The sequence below is a fragment of the Entelurus aequoreus genome, linkage group LG16, assembly GCF_033978785.1.
Source record: "Entelurus aequoreus isolate RoL-2023_Sb linkage group LG16, RoL_Eaeq_v1.1, whole genome shotgun sequence".
Classification (NCBI taxonomy): domain Eukaryota; kingdom Metazoa; phylum Chordata; class Actinopteri; order Syngnathiformes; family Syngnathidae; genus Entelurus; species Entelurus aequoreus.
The window spans coordinates 50,842,530-50,868,320 of record NC_084746.1 but is presented as its reverse complement, the minus strand read 5'-3'; the positions used below and the strand labels follow the sequence as shown (position 1 = coordinate 50,868,320).

Genomic DNA, 25,791 nt, shown 5'->3' with positions numbered 1-25,791 from the left:
CTGCTTCCTACATTATATATCAATATATATCAATACAGTCTGCAAGGGATACAGTCCGTAAGCACACATGATTGTGCGTGCTGCTGCTCCACTAATAGTACTAACCTTTAACAGTTAATTTTACTAATTTTCATTCATTACTAGTTTCTATGTAACTGTTTTTATATTGTTTTACTTTCTTTTTTATTCAATAAAATGTTTTTAATTTAGTTATCTTATTTATTTATTTATTTTTAAAAGTACCTTATCTTCACCATACCTGGTTGTCCAAATTAGGCATAATAATGTGTTAATTCCACGACTGCATATATCGGTTGATATCGGTATCGGTAATTAAAGAGTTGGACAATATCAGAACATCGGATATCGGCAAAAAGCCATTATCGGACATCCCTAAAAAAACCCGATACCGATAATTTCCGATATTACATTTTAACGCATATATCGGCCGATAATATCGGCAGGCCGATATTATCGGACATCTCTACTTTAAACTAGTCTTAACTTTAAAGAAGTACACTCTATACATTGCTAATGTGGTAAATGACTATTCTAGCTGCAAATGTCTGCTTTTTGGTGCAATATCTACATAGGTGTATAGAGGCCCATTTCCAGCAACTATCACTCCAGTGTTCTAATGGTACAATGTGTTTGCTCATTGGCTCAGAAGGCTAATTGATGATTAGAAAACCCTTGTGCAATCATGTTCACACATCTGAAAACAGTTTGACCTTCCTTTGAGCAGATTGAGTTTCTGGAGCATCACATTTGTGGGCTCAATTAAACGCTCAAAATGGCCAGAAAAAGAGAACTTTCATCTGAAACTCGACAGTCTATTCTTGTTCTTAGAAATGAAGGCTATTCCACTAAATTGTTTGGGTGACCCCAAACTTTTGAACGGTAGTGTATATAGAAACAGATAAATATCAGTATGCAACACTTTATATTTATATTTTCTCTAAGTGCACATTTTTCAAATGATCACTTCTAAGACAGTCTTGTGAAATCACAATATCCCATTTTAACTAGCTAGCCACTCACATTTTTGAACAAATCATGAATTACTTTGCACCATGTTTGTACAAATAATAACTCATGTAAAATACAAAAGTCAACTCTCAAATGTTTAAATAAAACATGTCACACTTTGAACTGGACACCAAATCTGTTATCCGTTTCTTTGTCAGTTAGTGAAGACCAAGTCTTTGAATTATTTTCTTGGATTTTCAAATTCTATTTGAGTTTTGTCTCTCTTAGAATGAAAAATGTCGAGCAAAGCGAGACCAGCTTGCTAGTAAATAAATACAATTTAAAAAATAGAGGCAGCTCACTGGTAAGTGCTGCTATTTGAGCTATTTTTAGAACAGGCCAGCGGGCTACTCATCTGGTCCTTACGGGCTACCTGGTGCCCGCGGGCACCGTGTTGGTGACCCCTGCTTTAAACCATAACCAAGCATGCATCACTATAGCTCTTGTCTCAAAGTAGGTGTACTGTCACCACCTGTCACATCACGCCGTGACTTATTTTTTTGCTGTTTTCCTGTGTAGTGTCTTAGTTTTTGTCTTGCGCTCCTATTTTGGTGGCTTTTCCTGTTTTGTTGGTATTTTCCTGTAGCAGTTTCATGTCTTCCTTTGAGCGATATTCCCCTCACCTGCTTTGTTTTAGCAATCAAGGACATTGCAGTTGTTTTTATCCTTCTTTGTGGGGACATTGTTGATTGTCACGTCATGTTCGGATGTACTTTGTGGACGCCGTCTTTGCTCCACAGTAAGTTTTTGCTGTCGTCCAGCATTCTGTTTTTGTTTACATTTGTAGTCAGTTCAGTTTTAGTTTCGTTCCGCATAGCCTTCCCTAAGCCTCAATGCCTTTTCTTAGGGGCACTCACCTTTTGTGTATTTTTGGTTTAAGAGATCCCTTTTTACCCGCATGCTGCCTCCCGCTGTGGTGTGCATATTGTGATCACGACAAACCATCGTTGTCTCACTCACATGTTCCCGACATCTACAAAGCAATTAGCTAACAGCTGCCACCTACTGACATGGAAGAGTATTACACGGTTACTCTGCCGAGCTCTAGACAGCACCGACACTCAACAACAACACATCATTTGCAGACTATAATTACTGGTTGGCAAAAAATATTTTTAACCCAAATAGGTGAAATGACATCATCTCCCACTGTATCTCACAGAAAAACACTGATCTAAACAATCAGTTGGGAAAAAAAAACACTGATTTGGTACACTTTGCCCTGCAGTGTAAACGTAGTCTTAGTAACGACGTCGTAAGATAAGATAATTCTTCTCACTAAGCAGATTTTATGTTAGAGTGTTTTACTTGTTTTAAGTGTTTTGGTCCTAAATGATCTCAGTAAGATATTACAGCTTGTTGCTGAGATTTGATGACCTATATTGAGTAAAACATGCTTGAAACTAGAATATCAACTGTTGCAAAGCTGTGTCATCAACACTCACAAGTATAAAACTACTTTTTTAAAGTCATCATTTCTTATTTCAAGCATGAAAAATCAAAAATCATGACTTTGACACAATTGTGTCTCATAATGGGTGAGGGCGGACCTACGTCACTCCCGCCTACCAATCCCCTAGCAACCGGGACTTCGTTGAAAACAAACCAGCTCACAGCGAACACAGCAATGACAGAAAAAGCATTTAACGAGCGTTGTGGCTTGGAAGTCGGCGTTAAATCCTTCATTTACGCATTTTTACTTATTCGCATATCGTGTGAAAAAAGGAAAATGTATTATTTGCGTCAGACTCGTCTCAGTGAACTTTAAAGCTTCTCAGGCTTAGCTTAGCTTGCTAGTTAGCTTAGCCTGCGCGCTACTAAGAAAGAGACGCGGAAGTTATCAACAACAAGATCAAGTGTTAGTGTATAAAATATTGAGAGATTTGAGGGCTACATGTATTGAATGGCAACATGAAAGTTATAGGGTTTATTGGTTTTTAAAAACCCAACTGTTAAGTGCAAATTTAAACGAAACCGGTTTTCGAAAATAGCTAGCTAGGCTATAGACTATATAGTATATTACTTACCTCTTCTTCCCGGATGGGAAATAAGGCTTCGACGACTCGACGCCATTCATCTCGCTGCTGTGCTCGTCTCTGTGATTCGCCCCATGTAAGTTTCATCTCTTTCAGCTCCCCTTCAACTGTTCTTCGCCAGGTGTTCTTTGGCCGCCCTGGCTTACGTTTTCCCGGTGGTGTCCATCTTAACGCTGCCTTTTGTATCCTCTCGTTGTCCGGTTTTCGAAAATTGCTAGCTAGGCCAGGGGTTGGCAACCCGCGGCTCTAGAGCCGCATGCGGCTCTTTAGCGCCGCCCTAGTGGCTCTCTGGAGCTTTTTTAAAAATGTATGAAAAATGGAAAAAGATGAGGGGAAAAAAGAAGTTTTTGTTTTAATATGGTTTCTGTAGGAGGACAAACATGACACAAACCTCCCTAATTGTTATAAAGCACACTGTTTATATTAAACATGCTTCACTGATTCGAGTATTTGGCGAGCGCCGTTTTGTCCTACTCAATTTGGCGGTACTTGAACTCACCGTAGTTTGTTTACCTGTATAACTTTCTCCGACTTTCTAGGACGTGTTTTATGCCACTTCTTTTTCTGTCTCATTTTGTCCACCAAACTTTTAACGTTGTGCGTGAATGCACAAAGGTGAGTTTTGTTGATGTTATTGACTTGTGTGGAGTGCTAATCAGACATATTTGGTCACTGCATGACTGCAAGCTAATCGATGCTAACATGCTATTTAGGCTAGCTATATGTACATATTGCATCATTGTGCCTCATTTGTAGCTATATTTGAGCTCATTTAGTTTCCTTTAAGTCCTCTTAATTCAATTTATATCTCATGACACACTATCTGTATGTAATATGGCTTTTAATTAGTTGCGGCTCCAGACAGATTTGTTTTTGTATTTTTGGTCCAATATGGCTCTTTCAACATTTTAGGTTGCCGACCCCTGAGCTAGGCTATAGACTACATAGTATATACCGCATGTTATTTTTGTACAACAACTTCAGCTGTCGAACGTTATAAGGTACAAATTCAACAAGTACAACATTAGCACGGACGGTATAGCCAAGTTGTGGTTAAGAAGGTGGATTTTTGTTCCTTATATTTACAAGAAACGAAGTGATCCGAACACACGACCCGGGACTTTGGGGGACTCCAGTGAGAACCGTCCTCGTTTTCCCAGTGTAAAGCTGCGAGCCATTTGTCTCGTCTCTGTGGGCTTTTATCGCGCTTTGGCAGAACAAAATACAACCTTTGTTTTCCCTGTTTCCAGTTGTGGTTAGCACAACCAAAAACAACACAGTTTTTCGGCATTTTGGAGGCAGAATGACGGGTTTAACCAGCGTAGGTCGACAGGTTAAAGAGTAATGGCAACGGTTTGTTTTCAACGCCAGTCTCGTTGCTATGGCTCGAAGAACCCGGATGTAGCTCAGTTGCCCGGATGTCGACCCTCACTCATTAAAACAGATGACAGCCAAATGGACTTTGCTGTTGTATTTTCAATGAAACAATAGAACATACGTACTCATATAGTAGTACAGTTATTATTAGTGAGAATATACTTATTTTAAGATATTTTTGGGTTCATTGAGGTTAGCTAATTTGACTTGTTTTGGAAAGTCTTGACAAGCCAAATGTTCTTGTTCTATTGGCAGATCATTTTGTTTAGTTCAAATAAAATACCCCTCATTTAAAACAAAAAAATTCTTGTTTTTGAACACTGACTTTTTGCAGTGCAGTTTGACCCTGGAACGGACGGAGACATGCGTTGAGGTTTGAGCTGCTCTTTGACAATTTGGTCATGGAGACGTCTCGGAGTCCTGCAAGGAGGACTCCTGTTGCATGGCGGAGGTCCGGGGAGATTTGTGTTGCTATGAAAGATGACACCGTCCAAAACGTCTTGTCTTTCAAGGAACGCATGCTCGCCGCGTCTTCTTAGCCTGGGAGGCTACGCTAGCTGGCCGCTAAATGCTCACTTGCAAGTTGTTGAAGTCTCTAAAAGAAGGCTGAGAAAGTGATGTCATCGTTGTCAGGGTCCAACTGCTTTCATGCTCAAGTCGACACTGTAGTTGGTGCGCGTACAATAAAGTCGACACTGTAGTTGGTGCACGTACAATAAAGTCGACACTGTAGTTGGTGCGCGTACAATAAAGTCGACACTGTAGTTGGTGCACGTACAATAAAGTCGACACTGTAGTTGGTGCGCGTACAATAAAGTCGACACTGTAGTTGGTGCACGTACAATAAAGTCGACACTGTAGTTGGTGCGCGTACAATAAAGTCGACACTGTAGTTGGTGCGCATACAATAAAGTCGACACTGTAGTTGGTGCGCGTACAATAAAGTCGACACTGTAGTTGGTGCGCGTACAATAAAGTCGACACTGTAGTTGGTGCGCATACAATAAAGTCGACACTGTAGTTGGTGCACGTACAATAAAGTCGACACTGTAGTTGGTGCGCGTACAATAAAGTCGACACTGTAGTTGGTGCGCATACAATAAAGTCGACACTGTAGTTGGTGCGCGTACAATAAAGTCGACACTGTAGTTGGTGCGCTACAATAAAGTCGACACTGTAGTTGGTGTTTTTTTTTAGCAGATCCATTCTATGTGTCATACTTGATCATTTCGCGATATTGCCATATTTTTGCTGAAAGGATTTAGTAGAGAAAATCGACGATAAAGTTCGCAACTTTTGCTCGCTGATTAAAAAAAGCCTTGCCTGTACCGGAAGTAGCGTGACGTCACAGGAGCTAGTATTCCTCACAATTCCCCATTGTTTACAATGGAGAGAGAGAGATTCGGACCGAGAAAGTGATGATTACCCCATTAATTTGAGCGAGGATGAAAGATTTGTGGATGAGGAACGTTAGAGTGACGGACTAGAATGCAGTTCAAGAGATATCTTTTTTCGCTCTGACCGTAACTTAGGTACAAGCTGGCTCATTGGATTCCACACTCTCTCCTTTTTCTATTGTAGATCACAGATTTGTATTTTAAACCACCTGGGATACTATATCCTCTTGAAAATGAGAGTCGAGCACGCGAAATGGACATTTAAAGGGACTTTTATCTCCAAGACAATATATCGGTGACACACTTAGCTACTGAGCTAGTGCGATAGCATCGTTCTCAAATGAAGATAGAAACAAAAGAAATAAACCCCTGACTGGAAGGATAGACAGAAGACCAACAATAATATTAAACCATGTACATGTAACTACACGGTTAAAAATTCTCAGCCTGGTAAGGCTTAACTATGCTGTTGCTAACGACGCTAAGGCTAAGTTAGCAACTTAGCAACCGGACCTCACAGAACTACGTACTCTCTCCTTTTTCTATTGTGGATCACGGATTTGTATTTTAAACCACATCGGATACTATATCCTCTTGAAAATGAGAGTCGAGCACGCGAAATGGACATTTAAAGTGACTTTTATCTCCAAGACAATACATCGGCGACACACTTAGCTACTGAGCTAGCACGATAGCATCGTTCTCAAATGAAGATAGGAACCCATCAACAGCCGTGCTCACCTGCGTTCCAGCGATCAACGGCACGACGAAGGACTTCATCCGTGGGTTTGGCGGCTAGCATCGGCTAGGCGTAGTAAGTAGTCCATGTTGTGTTGCTGTAAATATTGTAATGCCCCGCAGTGGCGAAGGAGTCACACAGACGAGGACGCGCTGCTCAATCGCTTTATTAACAACTCACGCTCACACACACTCAAGTTCTCCGCCAACTCACTCGCGCATGCGCGTTCCCCAAACCCTTAAAGACACAGTACACTAATGCAAATATCACAGATATTACAGTATTATACTTAGCCGCTAAGACACCGATCGATCCCACCTACAACGTTCTTCTTTGCAGCCTCCATTGTTCATTAAACAAATTGCAAAAGATTCACCAACACAGATGTCCAGAATACTGTGGAATTTTGTCGAAGAAAACAAGAGGCTTTTCTATCGGGTCCGATGGGGTCCAACCACTTCCGTTGCTTTTGTGACGTCACGCGCATAAATCATATCCAAAGGAGTTTTTCAACCGGAAGTGTGGCGGGAAATTTAAAATGTCACTTTATAAGTTAACCCGGCCGTATTTGCATGTGTTGCAATGTTAAGATTTCATCATTGATATATAAACTATCAGACTGCGTGGTTGGTAGTAGTGGCTTTCAGTAGGCCTTTAAAGGCCTTTAAAGGCCTACTGAAAGCCACTAGCCGCCGACTTCACCTTGACTTCCTACGTCTCCGGGCCGCCAAACGCATCGGGTGAAGTCCTTCGTCCTTCTGCCGATCGCTGGAACGCAGGTGAGCACGGGTGTTGATGAGTAGATGAGGGCTGGCTGGCGTAGGTGGAGAGCTAATGTTTTTAGCATAGCTCTGTGCAGTCCGGTTGCTAAGTTAGCTTCAATGGCGTCGTTAGCACAGCATTGTTAACCTTCGCCAGCCTGGAAAGCATTAATCGTGTATTTACATGTCCACGGTTTAATAGTATTGTTGATTTTCTATCTATACTTCGAGTCAGGGGTTTATTTCTTTTGTTTCTATATGCAGTTAAAGCAAGATGCTATCACATTAGCTCGTAGCTAAAGCATTTCGCCGATGTATTGTCGTGGAGATAAAAGGCACTGAATGTCCATTTCGCGTTCTCGACTCTCATTTTCAAGAGGATATAGTATCCCAGGTGGTTTAAAATACAAATCCGTGATCTACAATAGAAAAAGGAGAGAGTGTGGAATCCAATGAGCCAGCTTGTACCTAAGTTACGGTCAGAGCGAAAAAAGATACGTCCATCACTGCCTCTCAAGTCCTTCACTGTAACGTTCCTCATCTACGAATCTTTCATCCTCGCTCAAATTAATGGGGTAATCATCACTTTCTCAGTCCGAATCTCTCTCGCTCCATTGTAAACAACGGGGAATTGTGAGGAATACTAGCTCCTGTGACGTCACGCTACTTCCGCTACAGGCAAGGCTTTTTTTTATCAGCGAGCAAAAGTTGCGAACTTTATCGTCGATTTTCTCTACTAAATCCTTTCAGCAAAAATATGGCAATATCGCGAAATGATCAAGTATGACACATAGAATGGATCTGCTATTCCCGTTTAAATTTAAAAAAATCATTTCAGTCGGCCTTTAAGTCGGGGTCCACGTTAATCAATTCATGGTACAATTCATACTACTAATACAGGTATTAGTAGTACTCCTATTTCTACTGTTACCACTATTAATACCAATACTAAAGCCACTACTACTCCTGTCAATACTGTACTAGAAGTTCTGCGGCTGCTACTACTAATAATACTACTCCATCTATTACTGTAGTAGTTGTTGTAGTTTCAAGTCGTCTTTCCTTGGGTTTTTGAATGCAGGCTGAATGCAAACAGGAAGTTGCTATTGTTATGTCCTGGACAGGAAGTGACTTTATAGTCGCGTGTGATCTATCTGTTTTCATAGCTTAATCGGATAGTATTAGCGTGAAGTTGTTGTTGTTGTTGACCAGCATCAGTCAGCTGGCTGCGAGACGAAGCCAGTGTTTGTGTGCTTGTTTAGTGCGTCTATATTTGTGTGCAAAGAAGCCATGATGGAACATGGATGTCATGCCCGCGAGCAGCCGGTGGATCTTTCGGCCCACTGCTGCTGAACTTTGCCTCCGTTCAAGGAGTTTTATCATTGACGCTGTGTGAACTTTGCTACAGCACACAGTGCTCAGCTTCCACTGCATGCTCCGGCCAACAGGATGTGCATGAAGTGCTTTTGTCACATTTATGGTGCCTGTCTTTACTTCTGCAGGCCAAGGGACATTGGACTGTGACTACGGTATATCTTCACTGCTTTATCATTTATTTGCCCTGCAGTGTGTCGTAAACCACAATTTCTTCTTTTTTTTTTTTACAGTCCGGGCTGTGAAATGAATGGACTGATATTGTTTGATTGCATAACATCACATGATGTCATCTACAAGAGGCTTGTGTACTGTTAGAAGTCACTTGAAATAAAACGGACTGTTCCACTGGTCGGGATCAGTTTCATAGGTTTCATAGCCAAAGGATATTAAAACGCTGCTGCACATAGTTGATGACACGCTGTGCATATGTGGTCGGAACACACATCCCATGCACACTGAACTACAAACTACTCATACGATTAAATTATGCCGTTATAGAGTTGAGTTGAGTTTGAGTTTATCTCGAACATGCATGCATACGACATGATACATCAAAATTTCCAGTTTCTCTATTTAACATGTTGAAAAAGGAGTAGGAAGAAGCAGAGCTTATTTAATCCTACCCCTTTTCCTTTACATTGCAGTTGCTAAAACGTTTGTTCACTGCCTGTTCTCCATAAGTAATAACAATACATATAAATAACTAATAATCTGTGAAGTAAATTATATTTCATATGGGGAGATGAGTAAGATTATCTAGAAAATGAATGGATGGATGACATAAACTCTGAATATTTTGTACTTTGTAAACACTTAAAGTTTGAACAGTTTCTTGAATTGGATCATATTAGTACATTGTTTGATTTCTACGCTTAATCCGTTCCATAATTTAATTCCACATACTGATATACACTACCGTTCAAAAGTTTGGGGTCACCCAAACAATTTAGTGGAATAGCCTTCATTTCTAAGAACAAGAATAGACTGTCGAGTTTCAGATGAAAGTTCTCTTTTTCCGGCCATTTTGAGCGTTTAATTGACCCCACAAATGTGATGCTCCAGAAACTCAATCTGCTCAAAGGAAGGTCAGTTTTGTTGCTTCTGTAACGAGCTAAAGTGTTTTCAGATGTGTGAACATGATTGCACAAGGGTTTTCTAATCATCAATTAGCCTTCTGAGCCAATGAGCAAACACATTGTACCATTAGAACACTGGAGTGATAGTTGCTGGAAATGGGCCTCTATACACCTATGTAGATATTGCACCAAAATCCAGACATTTGCAGCTAGAATAGTCATTTACCACATTAGCAATGTATAGAGTGTATTTCTTTCAAGTTAAGACTAGTTTCAAGTTATCTTCATTGAAAAGTACAGTGCTTTTCCTTCAAAAATAAGGACATTTCAATGTGACCCCAGACTTTTGAACGGTAGTGTACTTCCGTTCTGTCCTGAGGGACAGACAGCGAGAGACTTTTGCACAGTGCCTGTGTTTTTAAAAGGTGTAAATCTTTATTGTTTTACAGTTCTCTTTTATGTATTTTAAAATGTATGTCTTAACGTGTTACTTCTTTGAAACTGCTCTGTGACATGTGCTGTTGACCTCTTGGCCAGGTCACCCTTGTGAAAGAGATCTTGGTCTCAATGGGTTTCTTATCTGGTTAAATAAAGGTTCTACTATACTGAAGGTTTTAAGGGTTGTACGTGCATACAAATGTTTTAAATTACATTTTTCTCTAAGATTCTATTTCTCCCCCTTTGTTTGAGAAGAAGTGTTGTATATTCTTGGGTAGCAGGTTATAGTTTACTTTGTGTATGATTTTAGCTGTTTGCAAATTCACTATGTCGTGGAATTTCAGTATTTTTGATTCAATAAATAAGGGGTTCGTATGTTCTCTATATCCAACATTATGTATTATTCTAACTCAGTGGTTCTTAACCTGGGTTCGATGGAACCCTAGGGGTTCGGTGAGTCGGGCTCAGGGGTTTGGCGGAGGTCAATACACACCCGACTCATCGTGTAAATAAAAACTTCTCTCTATCGGCGTATTATGGATACGGCAACAGCAGAAGTCAGACTGATTTGCAGGTGTGTAATTTGTTGTGAGTTTATGCACTGTGTTGGTTTTGTTCTTTGAACAAGGTGATGTTCATGCACGGTTCATTTTGTGCACCACTAAACAAAACATGGTAACACTTTAGTATGGGGAACATATTCACCATTAATTAGTTGCTTATTAACATGCAAATTAGTAACATATTGGCTCTTAACTAGTCATTATTAAGTACTTATTAATGCCTTATTCTGCATGGCCTTATTATAACCCTAACCCTCTAACCCTAACCCTTTTGTGATTGATTGATTGAAACTTTTATTAGTAGATTGCACAGTATAGTACATATTCCGAACAATTGACCACTAAACGGTAACACCCGAATAAGTTTTTCAACTAGTTTAATTCGGGATCCCTAACCAAATAACTCTAAATTAAGTCTTTGTTACTTAGAATATTTTCCCCTAGTGTCAAAAAAACCTCTAAATTAAGTCTTTGTTACTTAGAATATGTTCCCCTAGTGTCAAAAAAACCTCTAAATTAAGTCTTTGTTACTTAGAATATGTTCCCCGTACTAAAGTGTTACCAAAAACATATAACTTTGTCTTGAATTGATTGAATTTGGAAAAACAACAACACATTTTTGTTGTCATTGGGCGGTATAGCTCGGTTGGTAGAGCGGCCGTGCCAGCAACTTGAGGGTTGCAGGTTCGATTCCCGCTTCCGCCACCCTAGTCACTGCCGTTGTGTCCTTGGGCAAGACACTTTACCCACCTGCTCCCAGTGCCACCCACACTGGTTTAAATGTAACTTAGATATTGGGTTTCACTATGTAAAGCGCTTTGAGTCACTAGAGAAAAGCGCTATATAAATTCGATTCCCATTTTATTTTTCACTAAAGAAGGGTTCGGTGAATGCGCATACGAAACTGGTGGGGTTTGGTACCTCCAACAAGGTTAAGAACCACTGTTCTACCTGATATTCTTGGGTAGCAGATTATAGTTTGCCTAGTGTGTTAGTTCTGCAATGTAAAAATTCCAGATTTGTTTTCCTCATAAAAATATTGTAAATACAATGGTGCCTTAAAATGTCAATAAAGTGGTGCAATTTGGAGGTTCACCTCAAACAATTCTGGATCAAGGGTTGGAATTGGGGGTTAAATCACCAAAAAATGATTCCCGGGCGCGGCCACCGCTGCTGCTCACTGCTCCCCTCACCTCCCAGGGGGTGATCAAGGGTGATGGGTCAAATGCAGAGAATAATTTCGCCACACCTTGTGTGTGTGTGTGTGTGTGTGTGTGTGTGTGTGTGTGTGTGTGTGTGTGTGACAATCATTGGCCCTTTAACTTTAACTTAAAAGTCAGAAGACGGGGAAAACACCTGCTTACACTACTTCCTCTGACCACCAGAGGGTAGTGTGGGACAGTTTCATGGTTGTGACTTGGCTGTTAAGTGTGTTGGATGATTGATATATAAATATATTCAATTGTACCTCCATACATCTCACGGCGATGTGCTTTAACGGACCGCCGTGGCTGTAGTTTGCACAACAGACGTCTATTTACCACAACTTTTGGTAGTTTTTTAATAGCAGCGTCGTATTAACGAGCGACGTCCATTGACTACCATGATTGTAGTTTCTACCCGCAGCAGAGGGCGGCGCTTCGCTCCTTTCCCCGGAAGTGAGGGGCGTTCAAGGACCCACCACGACTGTGTTGTTTTTTTTTTTTTAAACCAGAACTCAGCGCCTACTGCTTGTTTTACTGGGGCGAAGAGAGGCGTTCGCTGAACGGTTTTTAAACGCAGTAGACGGTGGTAAATCCCGGCACTGGAGCAGGTTTTCCAGTTCGAGTCAATAGACCACTCCCCTCCTGTCAGGCAGCGGTTACAGAGGCGGCCAGGTTTCCACCCCTCCGCCGACTAGTGTAGCGGCGGCGGCAGCAGCAGCAGCAGCACAGCGGAGGGACTAAAAATGCGGAATGGCTCCTGTCGCTTCGGACACGCAGGTTTTGAAAGCGCCGTGGCTCGTTAATGTAACGCTTTAGCGCGCTTTTGTTTTTTTCCACCTCCACGGGCCGCGGCTACTTCCTGGTGCCACAGCGAGAGGCAGTGCTGAGTTGAGCGAGAGAGAGAGAGAGAGCGGGGCCGGAGATACCAGCGTTTTGGCTAGGATTCACGGACATTACAAAGGCCTTCCCTCTCTCTTTTTATTTTTCTACTTTTTTTTTTTATCACATTCTCAGTCTGCCATCTTAGTCTCTCCCCCCACCCCCGTCCTCTTTTCTCGTCTGCTTCGTACACCACCAGGCGGATTGGATGACGCTCGGCTGCGGTTAATAGCGGAATCGTAACGGGGGAACGGATTCCTCCCTCGCCCGAGAAGCCTCTCAGACGAGAGATTATTTTCTTTTTTTTGGGTGGGGGGTTTAAAACACTCGATTCATTCCGTCATCATTTCTCAAGCCGGGTATCGCTGTTGTTTTTTTGTTGTTTATTTTTATTTTTTTTACGTTTTTTTTTTTTTTTTTTTTTTTTTACTGGCGACGGAAGATGGGTTGTTTGGGCAACAGCAAGACTGAAGACCAACGCATCGACGAGAAGGCTCAGCGAGAGGCGAATAAAAAGATCGAGAAACAGTTGCAGAAGGAGAGACAAGCGTACAAAGCCACACACAGGCTCTTATTGCTGGGTAAGGCTCGTCTGGATGATGAAATGCGAGTCAACCCCCCTCCCCTGCTTCAGCCAACACGTCTGACAGCGACTGCTAGCATGTCATGGGGCTGGACGTTGATGGAAGCCTCAATATTGGGCAAATTAGCCCCCAAAACAACTCGGCCTTCGCTGCTTTTAACACCAACACAAGCCCGCCATCCTCACCCTCCAATGTGCTGCTCTTACATGTCATTTCTTTTTTGTGTGTGTGTGAAGGCGCTGGAGAGTCTGGAAAAAGCACCATTGTGAAGCAGATGAAGATTCTCCACGTCAACGGCTTCAACGCAGAGTGAGTGTTCCCACAGCCACATTTCAAGCAACACGACCCGCCATGTCTCCCACCTCCTACTTCTTTCCGAAATGAGTAAGACGGCACACGATATCTAGGCAGCCGGCAGTGGATCTTCCCCGGGCACTGCAGCAGCGCCTGTTGGGCCCAGTTACATCCCAGGCAAAGCTGCTCCCATCTTCCCCTCCCCAATCCTCTCCTCTCTCTCGCATATGCGAGGATACACACACACACACACACACACTACTGTCACGCTCATGTCAAATTCACTGCTTCCTATTTCACGGGCTAGGGGTGAAAGGTTGCCATTGACCAGAGCCTATTGATGATTTGTTTTGCTGCAAGGCCTCGCACGCCATTGATTAGGCCTGCAAAAGCTTGTCTTTCTTTTCCTTTCTCGCTATTTTATAACGGGGGGGGGGTTTAAGATTGCGTGCACACTCCTAGAACTTGGAATGTTCATCTCACCTTAGATCCATGCACATTTTTTAATAAATACTCATTTTAAAGGCCTACTGAAATGACATTTTCTTATTTAAACGGGGATAGCAGGTCCATTCTATGTGTCATACTTGATCATTTCGCGATATTGCCATATTTTTGCTGAAAGGATTTAGTAGAGAACATCGACGATAAAGTTCACAACTTTTGGTCGCTGATAAAAAAAAAAGCCTTGCCTGTACCGGAAGTAGCGTGACGTCACACGTTGTGGAGCTCCTCACATCTGCACATTGTTTACAATCATGGCCGGCAGCAGCGAGAGCGATTCGGACCGAGAAAGCGACGATTACCCCATTAATTTGAGCGAGGATGAAAGATTCGTGGATGAGGAAAGTGAGAGTGAAGGACTAGAGGGCAGTGGAAGCAATTCAGATAGGGAAGATGCTGTGAGAGGCGGGTGGGACCTGATATTCAGCTGGGAATGACTAAAACAGTAAATAAACACAAGACATATATATACTCTATTAGCCACAACACAACCAGGCTTATATTTAATATGCCACAAATTAATCCGCATAACAAACACCTCCCCCCTCCCGTCCATATAACCCACCAATACAACTCAAACACCCGCACAACACACTCAATCCCACAGCCCAAAGTACCGTTCACCTCCGTAAAGTTCATACAGCACATATATTTCCCCAAATTTACGTACGTGACATGCACATAGCGGCACGCACGTACGGGCAAGCGATCAAATGTTTGGAAGCCAAAGCTGCGTACTCACGGTAGCGCGTCTGCTATCCAACTCAAAGTCCTCCTGGTTGTGTTGCTGCAGCCGGCCGCTAATACACCGCTTCCCACCTACAGCTTTCTTCTTTGCTGTCTTCATTGTTCATTAAACAAATAGCAAAAGATTCACCAACACAGATGTCCAGAATACTGTGGAATTTTGCGATGAAAACAGACGACTTAATAGCTGGCCACAATGGTGTCCCAATATGTCCGCACAATCCGTGACGTCACGCGCAAACGTCATCATGCCGAGATGTTTTCAGCAGAATATTTTGCGGGAAATTTAAAATTGCACTTTACTAATCTAACCCGGCCGTATTGGCATGTGTTGCAATGTTAAGATTTCATCATTGATATATAAACTATCAGACTGCGTGGTCGCTAGTAGTGACTTTCAGTAGGCCTTTAAACACCCTAAAATACTCTTCTTCGAGCATTAGATTAGATTACCATATTTTTCGGACTATAAATCGCTCCGGAGTGTAGGACGCACCTGCTGAAAATGCATAATAAAGAAGGAAAAAAACATATATAAGTCGCACTGGAGTATAAGTCGCATTTTTTGGGGAAATTTATTTGAGAAAACCCAACACCAAGAATAGACATTTGAAAGGCAATTTAAAATAAATAAAGAATAGTGAACAACAGGCTGAATAAGTGTACGTTATATCAGTGGTTCTCAACCTTTTTTCAGTGATGTACCTCCTGTGAACATTTTTTTAATTCAAGTACCCCCTAATCAGAGGAAAGCATTTTTAAAAAAAAAAAGAGATAAAGAAGTAAAATACAGCACTATGTCATCACTTTCTGATTTATTAAATTGTATAACGGTGCAAAATATTGCTCATTTGTAGTGGTCTTTCTTGAACTATTTGGAAAAAAAGATATAAAAATAACTAAAAACTTGTTGAAAAATAAACAAGTGATTCAATTATAAATAAATATTTCTACACATAGAAGTAATTATCAACTTAAAGTGCCCTCTTTGGGGATTGTAGTAGAGATCCATCTGGATTCATGAACTTAATTCTAAACATTTATTTTGTTGAAGTATTATTCAATAAATATATTTATAAAGGATTTTTTAATTGTTGCTATTTTTAGAATAAAAAAAAAATCTCACGTACCCCTTGGCATACCTTCAAGTACCCCCAGGGGTACGCGTACCCCCATTTGAGAACCACTGCGCTATATGAGGCATAAATAACCAACTGAGAAGGTGCCTGGTATGTTAACGTAACATATTATGGTAAGAGTCATTCAAATAACTATAACATATAGAACATGCTATACGTTTACCAAACAATCTGTCACTCCTAATCGCTAAATCCCATGAATCTTATACGTCTAGTCTCTTACGTGAATGAGCTAAATAATATTTGATATTTTACGGTAATGTGTTAATAATTTCACACATAAGTCACTCCTGAGTATAAGTCGCACCCCCGGCCAAACTATGAAAAAAAACTGTGACTTATAGTCCGTAAATACGGTAGTTTATTTCAAAGGGGACAATGCCATCCATCCATCCATTTTTTACCGCTTGGGGTCGCGCGCTCGGGGTGGGGGGGTGCTGGAGACTATCTCAGCTGCATTCGGGCGGAAGGCGGGGTACACCCTGGACAAGTCGCCACCTCATCGCAGGGCCAACACAGATAGACAGACAACATTCACACTCACATTCACACACTAGGGCCAATTTAGTGTTGCCAATCAACCTATCCCCAGGTGTATGTTTTTTGGCGGTGGGAGGAAGCCGTAGTACCCGGAAGGAAGTCACGCAGTCACGGGGAGAACATGCAAACTCCACACAGAAAGATCCCGAGCCCGGGATTGAACCCAGGACTACTCAGGACCTTCGTATTGTGAGGCACATGCACCAACCCCTGTGTCACCGTGCAATTTCATAAAACACATGACTACACATGGTTAAAAAAGCAGGAATTAGCCAGAAGGCTAGTTTTCATCTGTTGTCCCCTAGCCATGATGTAAAAAAAAATGCGGTAAAATTACAATTTAAAAGAGAAAGAAAAGAAAGACAGCGAAAAAGAAAAAAAAGGCACACAATGCATCTACAATGTGATAAAAAATGAAATACAACATCACAACATAACATTTATCTTAGCATCAAAACAGGCTCATCTTTTAGTGCTGGCAGCTGTAGGCGTGGATAAGCCACATTTTCACATTTTTTGTGAAGGCCTTGTAAGTTGTGACCAGTTTAACCTCCTCGGGTACTGACTTCCACACATTTGCACTCCTTGCTGACCAGGCCGACTTACTGAAAGTGCTCCTGCGCAGAGGAATATAACAGTCGCCTCTGACAGAGCCTCGAGTGACACGCTCACGGCTGTTTCTTCGGCTGATGAACTCCGCCTTTGTTCACTTGCTTATAGTTCAACATAAAACCAGTAAAACCTTACCCTCAAGCCTTATTCAGTCACCATCCTATACCTCCATGCACCAATTCAAACATATTTAAAGTTAAAGTACCACTGATAGTCATGCACACACTAGGTGTGGTGAAATCACCCTCTGCATTTGACCCATCCCCTTGTTCCACCCCCTGGGGAGGTGAGGGGAGCAGTGAGCAGCAGCGGTGGCCGCGCTTCGGAATCATTTTGGTGATTTAACCCCTGATTCCAACCCTTGATGCTGAGTGCCAAGCAGGGAGGTAATGGGTCCCATTTTTATAGTCTAACCAATCCTTGCGAAATTTGCTAAGCTTCGCAACTTTATCCAAATCCCATTTCACATTTTGACCAATCAAATTTGCTCGAACGCCCACGTCAACTGTCTAATCAAAATGTAGGTTTGTTCCTTGTGTAGACGAAGCCGGAACAACATGTAACAATATAACAATGTATCAACTCTTTATCGCTCAAATGGCACAATGGTCGCCCTCCCGCCTACTTCTTGCTTCTTTCTGTGACGCTAAACCTTCTGGGTAATGTAGTATACAAGCATTTAGTTCCTAGTTTACATGTGTTAACGTATTTATTTCTCATTTATTTATCCAGGGTAAGACAAATAAGAGATTATTTTAATTTACAATGCTACTTGTCAGAGATGTTAAAGTGTGATAATAGTCTGTCATCGTCTCTCATTTACCATAAAAAAGTATTACTATAGTTTGCTCTCAACAGTTGGCAAATATTTTTAACGTGCGGGGGTAAATGTGTTAGAACGTAAATGAATGTTTAAGATTGACAAAAACTTTTCAAGAATTAAGCATACACTGAGAATGTCTGCAACTTGTGGGCGACAAAGCTGACACATTTAAACCGAAATGTTTCCAAAGTGCTGCACAACAATATTAAAGACAATACAGTGTTTCCCATAAACTGCCAAGATACCTGCGGCGGTGGGGGCGTGTCTTTGGGCGTGGTCACCATGACATCATTGAGTAATTTGCATAATTTAATACAATGATGTGATTTTCTCTAAAAAGGCTCAAAAAATGTATACTTACTCATTAATAATAACAGTTTTGTTTTAAACGTCCATCCATCCATTTTACAATATAATTACAACACTTTATGTACATATTTATATACAGATTTGAACAATAAGTTATTCACTGAAATATATTTATTAATTGTGGTTCTTACAAAAAATATATCTTATAAAATATAAAAGCTAAAATGTCTCTTAAAGCTCTGCCCCTTTAATTAGTGCATACTAAATAATTTAACTTTAGCCTACTACTACAACCATATTATTTACCAGCAACATAAAGTGAAACAGAGGCAGAGGTGTCCTGCCACAGTCAGTAACAAATAAACAGAAAACAGTAGTGGTTAAATACAAATAAGGCAACAAGAGAAGTATCCTACACTTCTCTTTTGTAAAGTAAATCTGAACAGCCTATATGGGTATCTACATCAACTATATGATTTGCCTGAGAAGCTGGATAGGACAAAAAAATATTTTTTTTAATTTATTTTAAAAAACATTTGTGGCGGACGTAATTCTTTCGTGGCGGGCCGCCACAAATAAATGAATGTGTGGGAAACACTGCAATATTCAAATATTATCCTTAGCTCCACCAATGACAGAATAAAAACAAAAAATAGATAAATATAAAACCAATATAAAATATTGATTAAAAACGATTTTAAAGGGTAAAACCAATTAAAACAATAAATAGAAATCAACATTTTAAAAACACAGAGGACCACACAACTCACATAGTGTTAAAAGCCAAAGAATAAAAGTGGGTCATTTATTAGTTATAATGAAGTAAAACGGAACAAAAATTTGACAATAAGCTCTTACGTGCTTTTACGGCCATCTATTGTATACTTTTAACTGTGTGCTGTATAAACGAGTAAAACATCAATACAGTATTTGTGCAATCCTGTGCTTTTTGAGGTTAAGGTTGCATGGAACACTTAAAACATTGATAACAAATTCACAAAATCATTAATTGATTTAATATTGTTGAAAGAAAAAATAAGCCTCAAAACATTGCAACTTGCTGAAAAAGCTGCCACAATTTCAGGCATTTTGGGTGACAACAATCACAAGAAAAGCCTGCGAAATCCTGAAGCGAATGCTTTCTTGAGCGCAGGGGTGTCCAAAGTGTGGTTGTGGGCTGCAGCTGTTTTTTTTTTTGGCCCTCGACACATAATAAACAAAAAAAACATGTACCCTATTAAACATTGCACAAAAAAATAACTGGTCCAAATCCCCCAAAAACGGGACCTGAAAACCAAAATGGCATCCGTGCATCTGTATATGTCTTTGATGATTTCCGTGCATCCTGTCATGATGAACATGTGTACTAATTTCTTGCAAGATATGGCACGTTTTCGGATGTGCTCAGGCCCTCAAAAAAAATTCTTAATTGAATAATACTATAAGTAAAGAATAATAATAAGAATATATTAAATATTACACTATTTTGCTTTGTTACCCATAACACAAAGCCCAGCTTTGGGTGCTTTTTCCCGATAGTTTCAGGGTTTCCCACACATTCATTCATTTATTTGTGGCGGCCCGCCACGAAAGAATTACGTCCGCCACAAATAAAATAAAATAAAATAAAAACTTTTATTTTTTTTTATTATAATTTTTTTTGTCCTCTCCAGCTTCTCAGGCAAATCATATAGTTGATGTAGATGCCCATATCGGCTGTTCAGATTTACTTTACAAAAGAGAAGTGTAGGATACTTCTCTTGTTGCCTTATTTGTATTTGACTTTATTAAATGTATTTATATTAGAAACACAACATGTGTATATAACAAAGGGTGCAAAGTCTGCAGGCAGTAGGAAACACATGGTTAAGTGTAGGGAGTAAAACTGATGGCAGTCTAAAGTTCAAGATTTTTGGAGCTCTTTGTTCAGTGGATCAGATGTTTGATGAAGCTCTGTGTCTATCTACCACCACTACTGTTTTCTGTTTATTTGTTACTGACTGTGGCAGGACACCTCTGCCTCTGTTTCACTTTATGTTGCTGGTAAATAATATGGTTGTAGTAGTAGACTAAAGTTATTATTTAGTATGCACTAATTAAAGGGGCAGAGCTTTGAGACATTTTAGCTTTTATATTTTATAAGATATATTTTTTGTAAGAACCACAATTAATAAATATATTTCAGTGAATAACTTATTGTTCAAATCTGTATATAAATATGTACATAAAGTGTTGTAATTATATTGTAAAATGGATGGATGGATGGACGTTTAAAACAATACTGTTATTATTAATTAGTATGTATACATTTTTTGAACCTTTTTAGAGAAAATCAAATCATTGTAGTAAATTATGCAAATTACTCGATGATGTCATGGTGACCACGCCCATAGCCACGCCCCCACCGCCACAGGTATCTTGGCAGTTTATGGGAAACACTGAGTTTACAATATATTGATTGACCTACATTGTATTGTTTTTAATATATTTAATGTACAAAATGTACCAAAGAAGCCCTCACCACAAAAACAATAAGTATTGCTTTCCATCCATCCATTTTCTACCGCTTATTCCCTTCAGGGTCGCGGGGGGCGCTGTAGCCTATCTCAGCTACTTTGTCTCACCTAATTTTCATTCTGTTTTTGGATTTTTGTTGATTTTCCATTGTAATTCAAGGTCCAGTTCTTGGAATTGATACATACTTCAGTTAAGAGTTTAGCCCCGTCCTAAGGATTAGTCCATTCCGTTGGTATTTTCACTTTTCATTGCCAGTGAGACTAAACGGCAACCCCCCCGGAATTAAAAAAAAAAAGGTCCGTCTTTTTGTGACATCATACGTTATCTGAAGCGAATAAGGAAATGTGGACATAGCAACCACTCCCAATCTCCCATCTTTAGTCCATTAATGTCTTGAACCTAGATGCTGGCTCCTGGCATAAACACTCCATACGCCACACTATGGGTCTCCTTATGCGGCTTGTATGTGTGTTTATTTGGTAGTATAAGTCAGTACGTTTCCATTAGTCTGATTCCTCAAATAATTTGGCTCAAAATAAAATGTAAACACTTTAATTTGATCGCGTTCTGACTTTTGAAAAATCAGATTAACTCACGTGGATTGTGCAATTGGAAACCAGTTCTCTCTGGCATAGCATGGTAGGCGTTATCAGTGCACCAATCTCAGTGGAGGACCAACATGCCGTTCTTTGCTACATTATTCACAAGCGAATAAGAACAAGCTGGTGGGTGGTTGTGGAGAGAAATGTTTACGCCAACAAGCATACAATGTAAAGATATAGAAGCTGAAATAGGTCAATATTTTTAAATATATAATTTAAAAAGCTACCAGTTTAAGTGTCAGGATGTTCTCAAAGATGGAAGACACTTTAAATATGTGACATGACGCCTGCATATCCTGGCCGTAGGAGAGACCGGTGGTGAAAAACCTCCAAACATCCGAATTTTGACACTCAAACTTGATTGTATACACTATGGAATTATTACAGAGTAAAACATAGTATGTGCATGTTTCGTTAGTCAAACAACAATAATTCATAGTGATCGATCACTTGACTTCAAGACATCATCTCATTCATTCAAATCATCCACAACATTGTTGTCCATAGAGCATTAAACGTCCATGTACAACAACTAAACAATTGAGACAAGGTCATTGACTTATAAATCAGCAATTAAAAGTAATTCACTGTGTAGTTGGTATTAACAGTAAATGGTCCAAGCATTTTCCCAAATTGAACTCTTGTTGTACGTCTCTTATGATCATAATAACCACTAGTGTCATTTAAACACATTAAAACATTACCAACGACATCAAATAGCAGTGGAAAGTTGTAGTTATCGGTTAGAGCCGGAGCTTGAAAGCTACTAACTCTTCCGTAAAGCATGTAGCATTCTCTTCTTCTATTAACATTTCCACACGGCTGAAATGACCACAATTGCCCGCTAGTGTACGAGAAACACACAACATATGGCCGACAGTTGTATTAAAGACAGTGTATAGAAACTCGGACTTCATTAGTAGGTGTGAAAGTAGAAGAAACCAAATTATTAGAAAAATCTGACTAATTTTGTGCAGTGTCGTTTGGCATCTTGTATTGGACCACGCGACTGCAGCCCCCATTCTCATGCCAATTTCTCATTACTTTTTTACAATTAAATCCGCTCCTTATTGTGAGTGCCCCTCCTTGCCTCCGTGACTGGCTCCCCCACCACCCTGATGATAAATCTTTTGTGGTGTGCCGTACGTCACGCTTTCATAACCAGCGGCTTCTCTCGTCTTCCCATGCAGGGAAAAGAAACAGAAGATCCAGGACATACGGAAAAACGTAAAGGATGCCATAGTGGTGAGTTCAATTGAATGATTATTGTTGGTGTGGGTTTACAGTTTGCTAGTGACCCTGTTCATCCTGATTAAAGCATGTTTTCTTTCTTCCTGTCATGTTTTCAGACAATAGTGTCAGCGATGAGCACTTTAATACCCCCTGTCCCGCTTGCCAACCCAGAAGACCAATTCAGAATCGAGTACATCAAGAGCATAGCACCTCTCTCTGACTTTGACTATTCGCAGGTAAGACGCTGGCTACGTTTGTTTGTTTGATTGTGTGTGTTGAGGGTGGGTTGGCATAGTTAAAAGTGGTTCAGATGTCTCATGAAGATTTGGTGGTCAATCCCCCCGTGTGCATTGTAGGTGCGAGGTCATGTGTCTGAAACATAAAAACATGTTCGACCTCAATCCCCAACACACCTCCCCGCACCCGAAGAAAAGATAGAACAAAAATAATATTAATTATCTAGCAAAAGTTGTTTTAGATTTATTTTGTGCATGTGTATTGCTGTCGGCAGATTGATCTGCTGCTCAGAAAGAAATCTTGTATTTTTAAACATAATATACCGTAATTTCCGGACTATAAGCCGCACCTGACTATAAGCCGCACCAGCTAAATTTAGGGGAAAATACAGATTGCTCCATATATAAGCCGCACCCGACTATAAGCCGCAGGGTTTTGATGTGTAATTAGCGTAGTATATAGGGGTTCCTGCTACCACGGAGGGGATTGTCGGGACAGAGATGACTGTTTGGGAATGCAAAGCGTCCCATTTATTAACAATAAATCTTTCAATCATTCAATCAAACTTTCACATCTTTGACATGGCGAACAGCAACAGTACAAATAATACAACGGTGCAAGGTAATACAAAGTGCTCGCCTGTACGTTATCAAAATGACCAGCCTACCGGTATATGAAAAGTCAGTCTTTAATCATTGTGTCATCGTCTTCCTCCTGCGTACTAAAACCACCGAAATCCTCTTCGTCGGTGTCGGAGAAGAATAGGCCGTAAATAAGCCGCACCCTTGTATAAGCCGCAGGGACCAGAACGAGGGGAAAAAGTAGCGGCTTACAGTCCGGAAATTACGGTAGTAGGGGGTGTAACGGTACGTGTATTTGTATTGAACCGTTTCGGTACGGGGGTTCCGGTTCGGTTCGGAGGTGTACCTAACGAGTTTCCACACGGACATATTAAGTAGCGTAACGCACGTTGTGTAAACAATGCGCACCGAGGCACAACACATGGCAGGCTAGCAGCTAACGGGCTATGATAGACTGATCATACGTCCTCTTTTCACGGGACATGTCCTCTTTTGCGGAGCTGTCAGGGCGGAGTTTCTTAAATGCCTCAAATGTCCGGCATTTTGAGTTAGGGTTGCGTGTATTTTCAATGTACGTTCAGGGTTAAGAAGGGGTTGAAAACAAAACAAATTGTGCGCGCAGCAGCATTGGTGAGGGAGGGGCAGAGACAGAGAGAGCGAGAGAGTTATGATAAACGCGCATGCGTCGCCAGGCTCTGCTTTTTATCCACAGATTTATCAGATTTAATTTTTTATTATCTATAGCAGGGGTGTCAAAAGTGTGCCCCGCAGGCCATTTGCGGCCCACAGCTAATGTTTTAAAGGCCCACGGCACATTCTAAAAATACTATTAAAATAAACAGAAACATAACAAAATTGAAATAAAAAAGCTTAAAGGTTAAATGTAATTTAGAAAAAGTTGCAATGTTGACTAATAAAACAAAGCTGTTTTTTTTCTTTCAAACTGTCATTGCTCAAAACATAATATTGAATCAAAATCAATGTTATTATGAATTATTGACCTATCCAAGGTTCTGATTACTTCACATCAAATATTCCACTAAGAAAAATATTTTTGGTGAACGATTTTGCAAATTTGGTAAATAAATAACCCAAAAATTTACATTTTGTTGTTTTCTTACTGTACCGAAAATGAACCGAACCGTGACCTCTAAACCTAGGTATGTACCGAACCGAAATTTTTGTGTACCGTTACACCCCTACACAATACTACTCAGATATTATTTTTTAAACATGATTAAAGTAATCCATCCATCCATTTCCTACCGCTTGTCCCTTTTGAGGTCGCGGGGGGTGCTGGAGCCTATCTCAGCTGCATTCGGGCGGAAGGCGGGGTACACCCTGGACAAGTCGCCACCACATCGCAGGGCCAACACAGATAGACAGACAACATTCACACTCACATTCACACACTAGGGACAATTTAGTGTTGCCAATCAACCTATCCCCAGGTGCATGTCTTTGGAGGAGGGGGAAAGCCGGAATACCCGAAAGGAACCCACGCAGTCACAGGGAGAACATGCAAACTTTACACAGAAAGACCCTGAGCCGGGGATCGAACCCAAAACCTTCTTATTGTGAGGCACACGCACTCGTTCCTGTTCCACCGTGCTGCCCTGATTAAAGTAATAGGGAATATAAATGTGTTTTATAAAAGCCCCGACTATTTTTTAGATCCATTTTCAATAATTCCTTTGCTCTACAGTAGCAGGTTTAAAAAAAAAAAAAAATCATGTTGCACTTTCAACTATTCTTGTAAATATTAAAGACCCACTTAAGAACTTTCAGTTTTGGTTGTTTTTTGGCGGCGCCAGGGCACCAATGCGGCAGCGTCAAACTGACACGATAATACCACAATGATTCAGTATGACTGCTCTTTCCACAGTAGGAACCTACATATATTACTTACACTTTATACTTGCTCTTTGCAGTCATTGCATAGTTTTTTCTTTATACAGTACTTTTGAATTTGTTGCGTGGCTGGTTGTTTCAGTTTGGAACTAGCTTTGGATCAAGCTAACATTAGCATTATCATTTTGATTTGAGCATCGAAAGTCACTCACTTGTTTAGCAGGAACAGAGCCAAGGCAGCATCAGTGGAAAGTCCCGTCTGTGGTATGACTCGGCCGGGGTTTGAACTCACAACCTACTGCCCTGAGATCGGTAGGTTGTGAGTTCAAACCCCGGCCGAG

General features: G+C 40.6%; 1 protein-coding gene across 3 annotated transcripts in view; it reads left to right on the top strand.

Annotated features, from left to right (window-relative positions):
* The window catches only part of gnal (guanine nucleotide binding protein (G protein), alpha activating activity polypeptide, olfactory type), a 144,709-nt gene that overhangs the window by 10,969 nt on the left and 107,949 nt on the right, over positions 1 to 25,791 (top strand). The window contains exons 1-4 of one of the 3 annotated variants that reach the window (XM_062023260.1): positions 12,441 to 13,458; positions 13,698 to 13,770; positions 22,739 to 22,793; positions 22,898 to 23,017. In XM_062023260.1, the coding sequence (XP_061879244.1) occupies positions 13,320 to 13,458; positions 13,698 to 13,770; positions 22,739 to 22,793; positions 22,898 to 23,017 (387 nt within the window). In that variant the 5' untranslated portion in view covers positions 12,441 to 13,319. Of the gene's footprint in view, positions 1 to 12,440; positions 13,459 to 13,697; positions 13,771 to 22,738; positions 22,794 to 22,897; positions 23,018 to 25,791 lie in introns of those variants that run through there. The other 2 variants (XM_062023261.1, XM_062023259.1) reach the window with 2 other exon arrangements.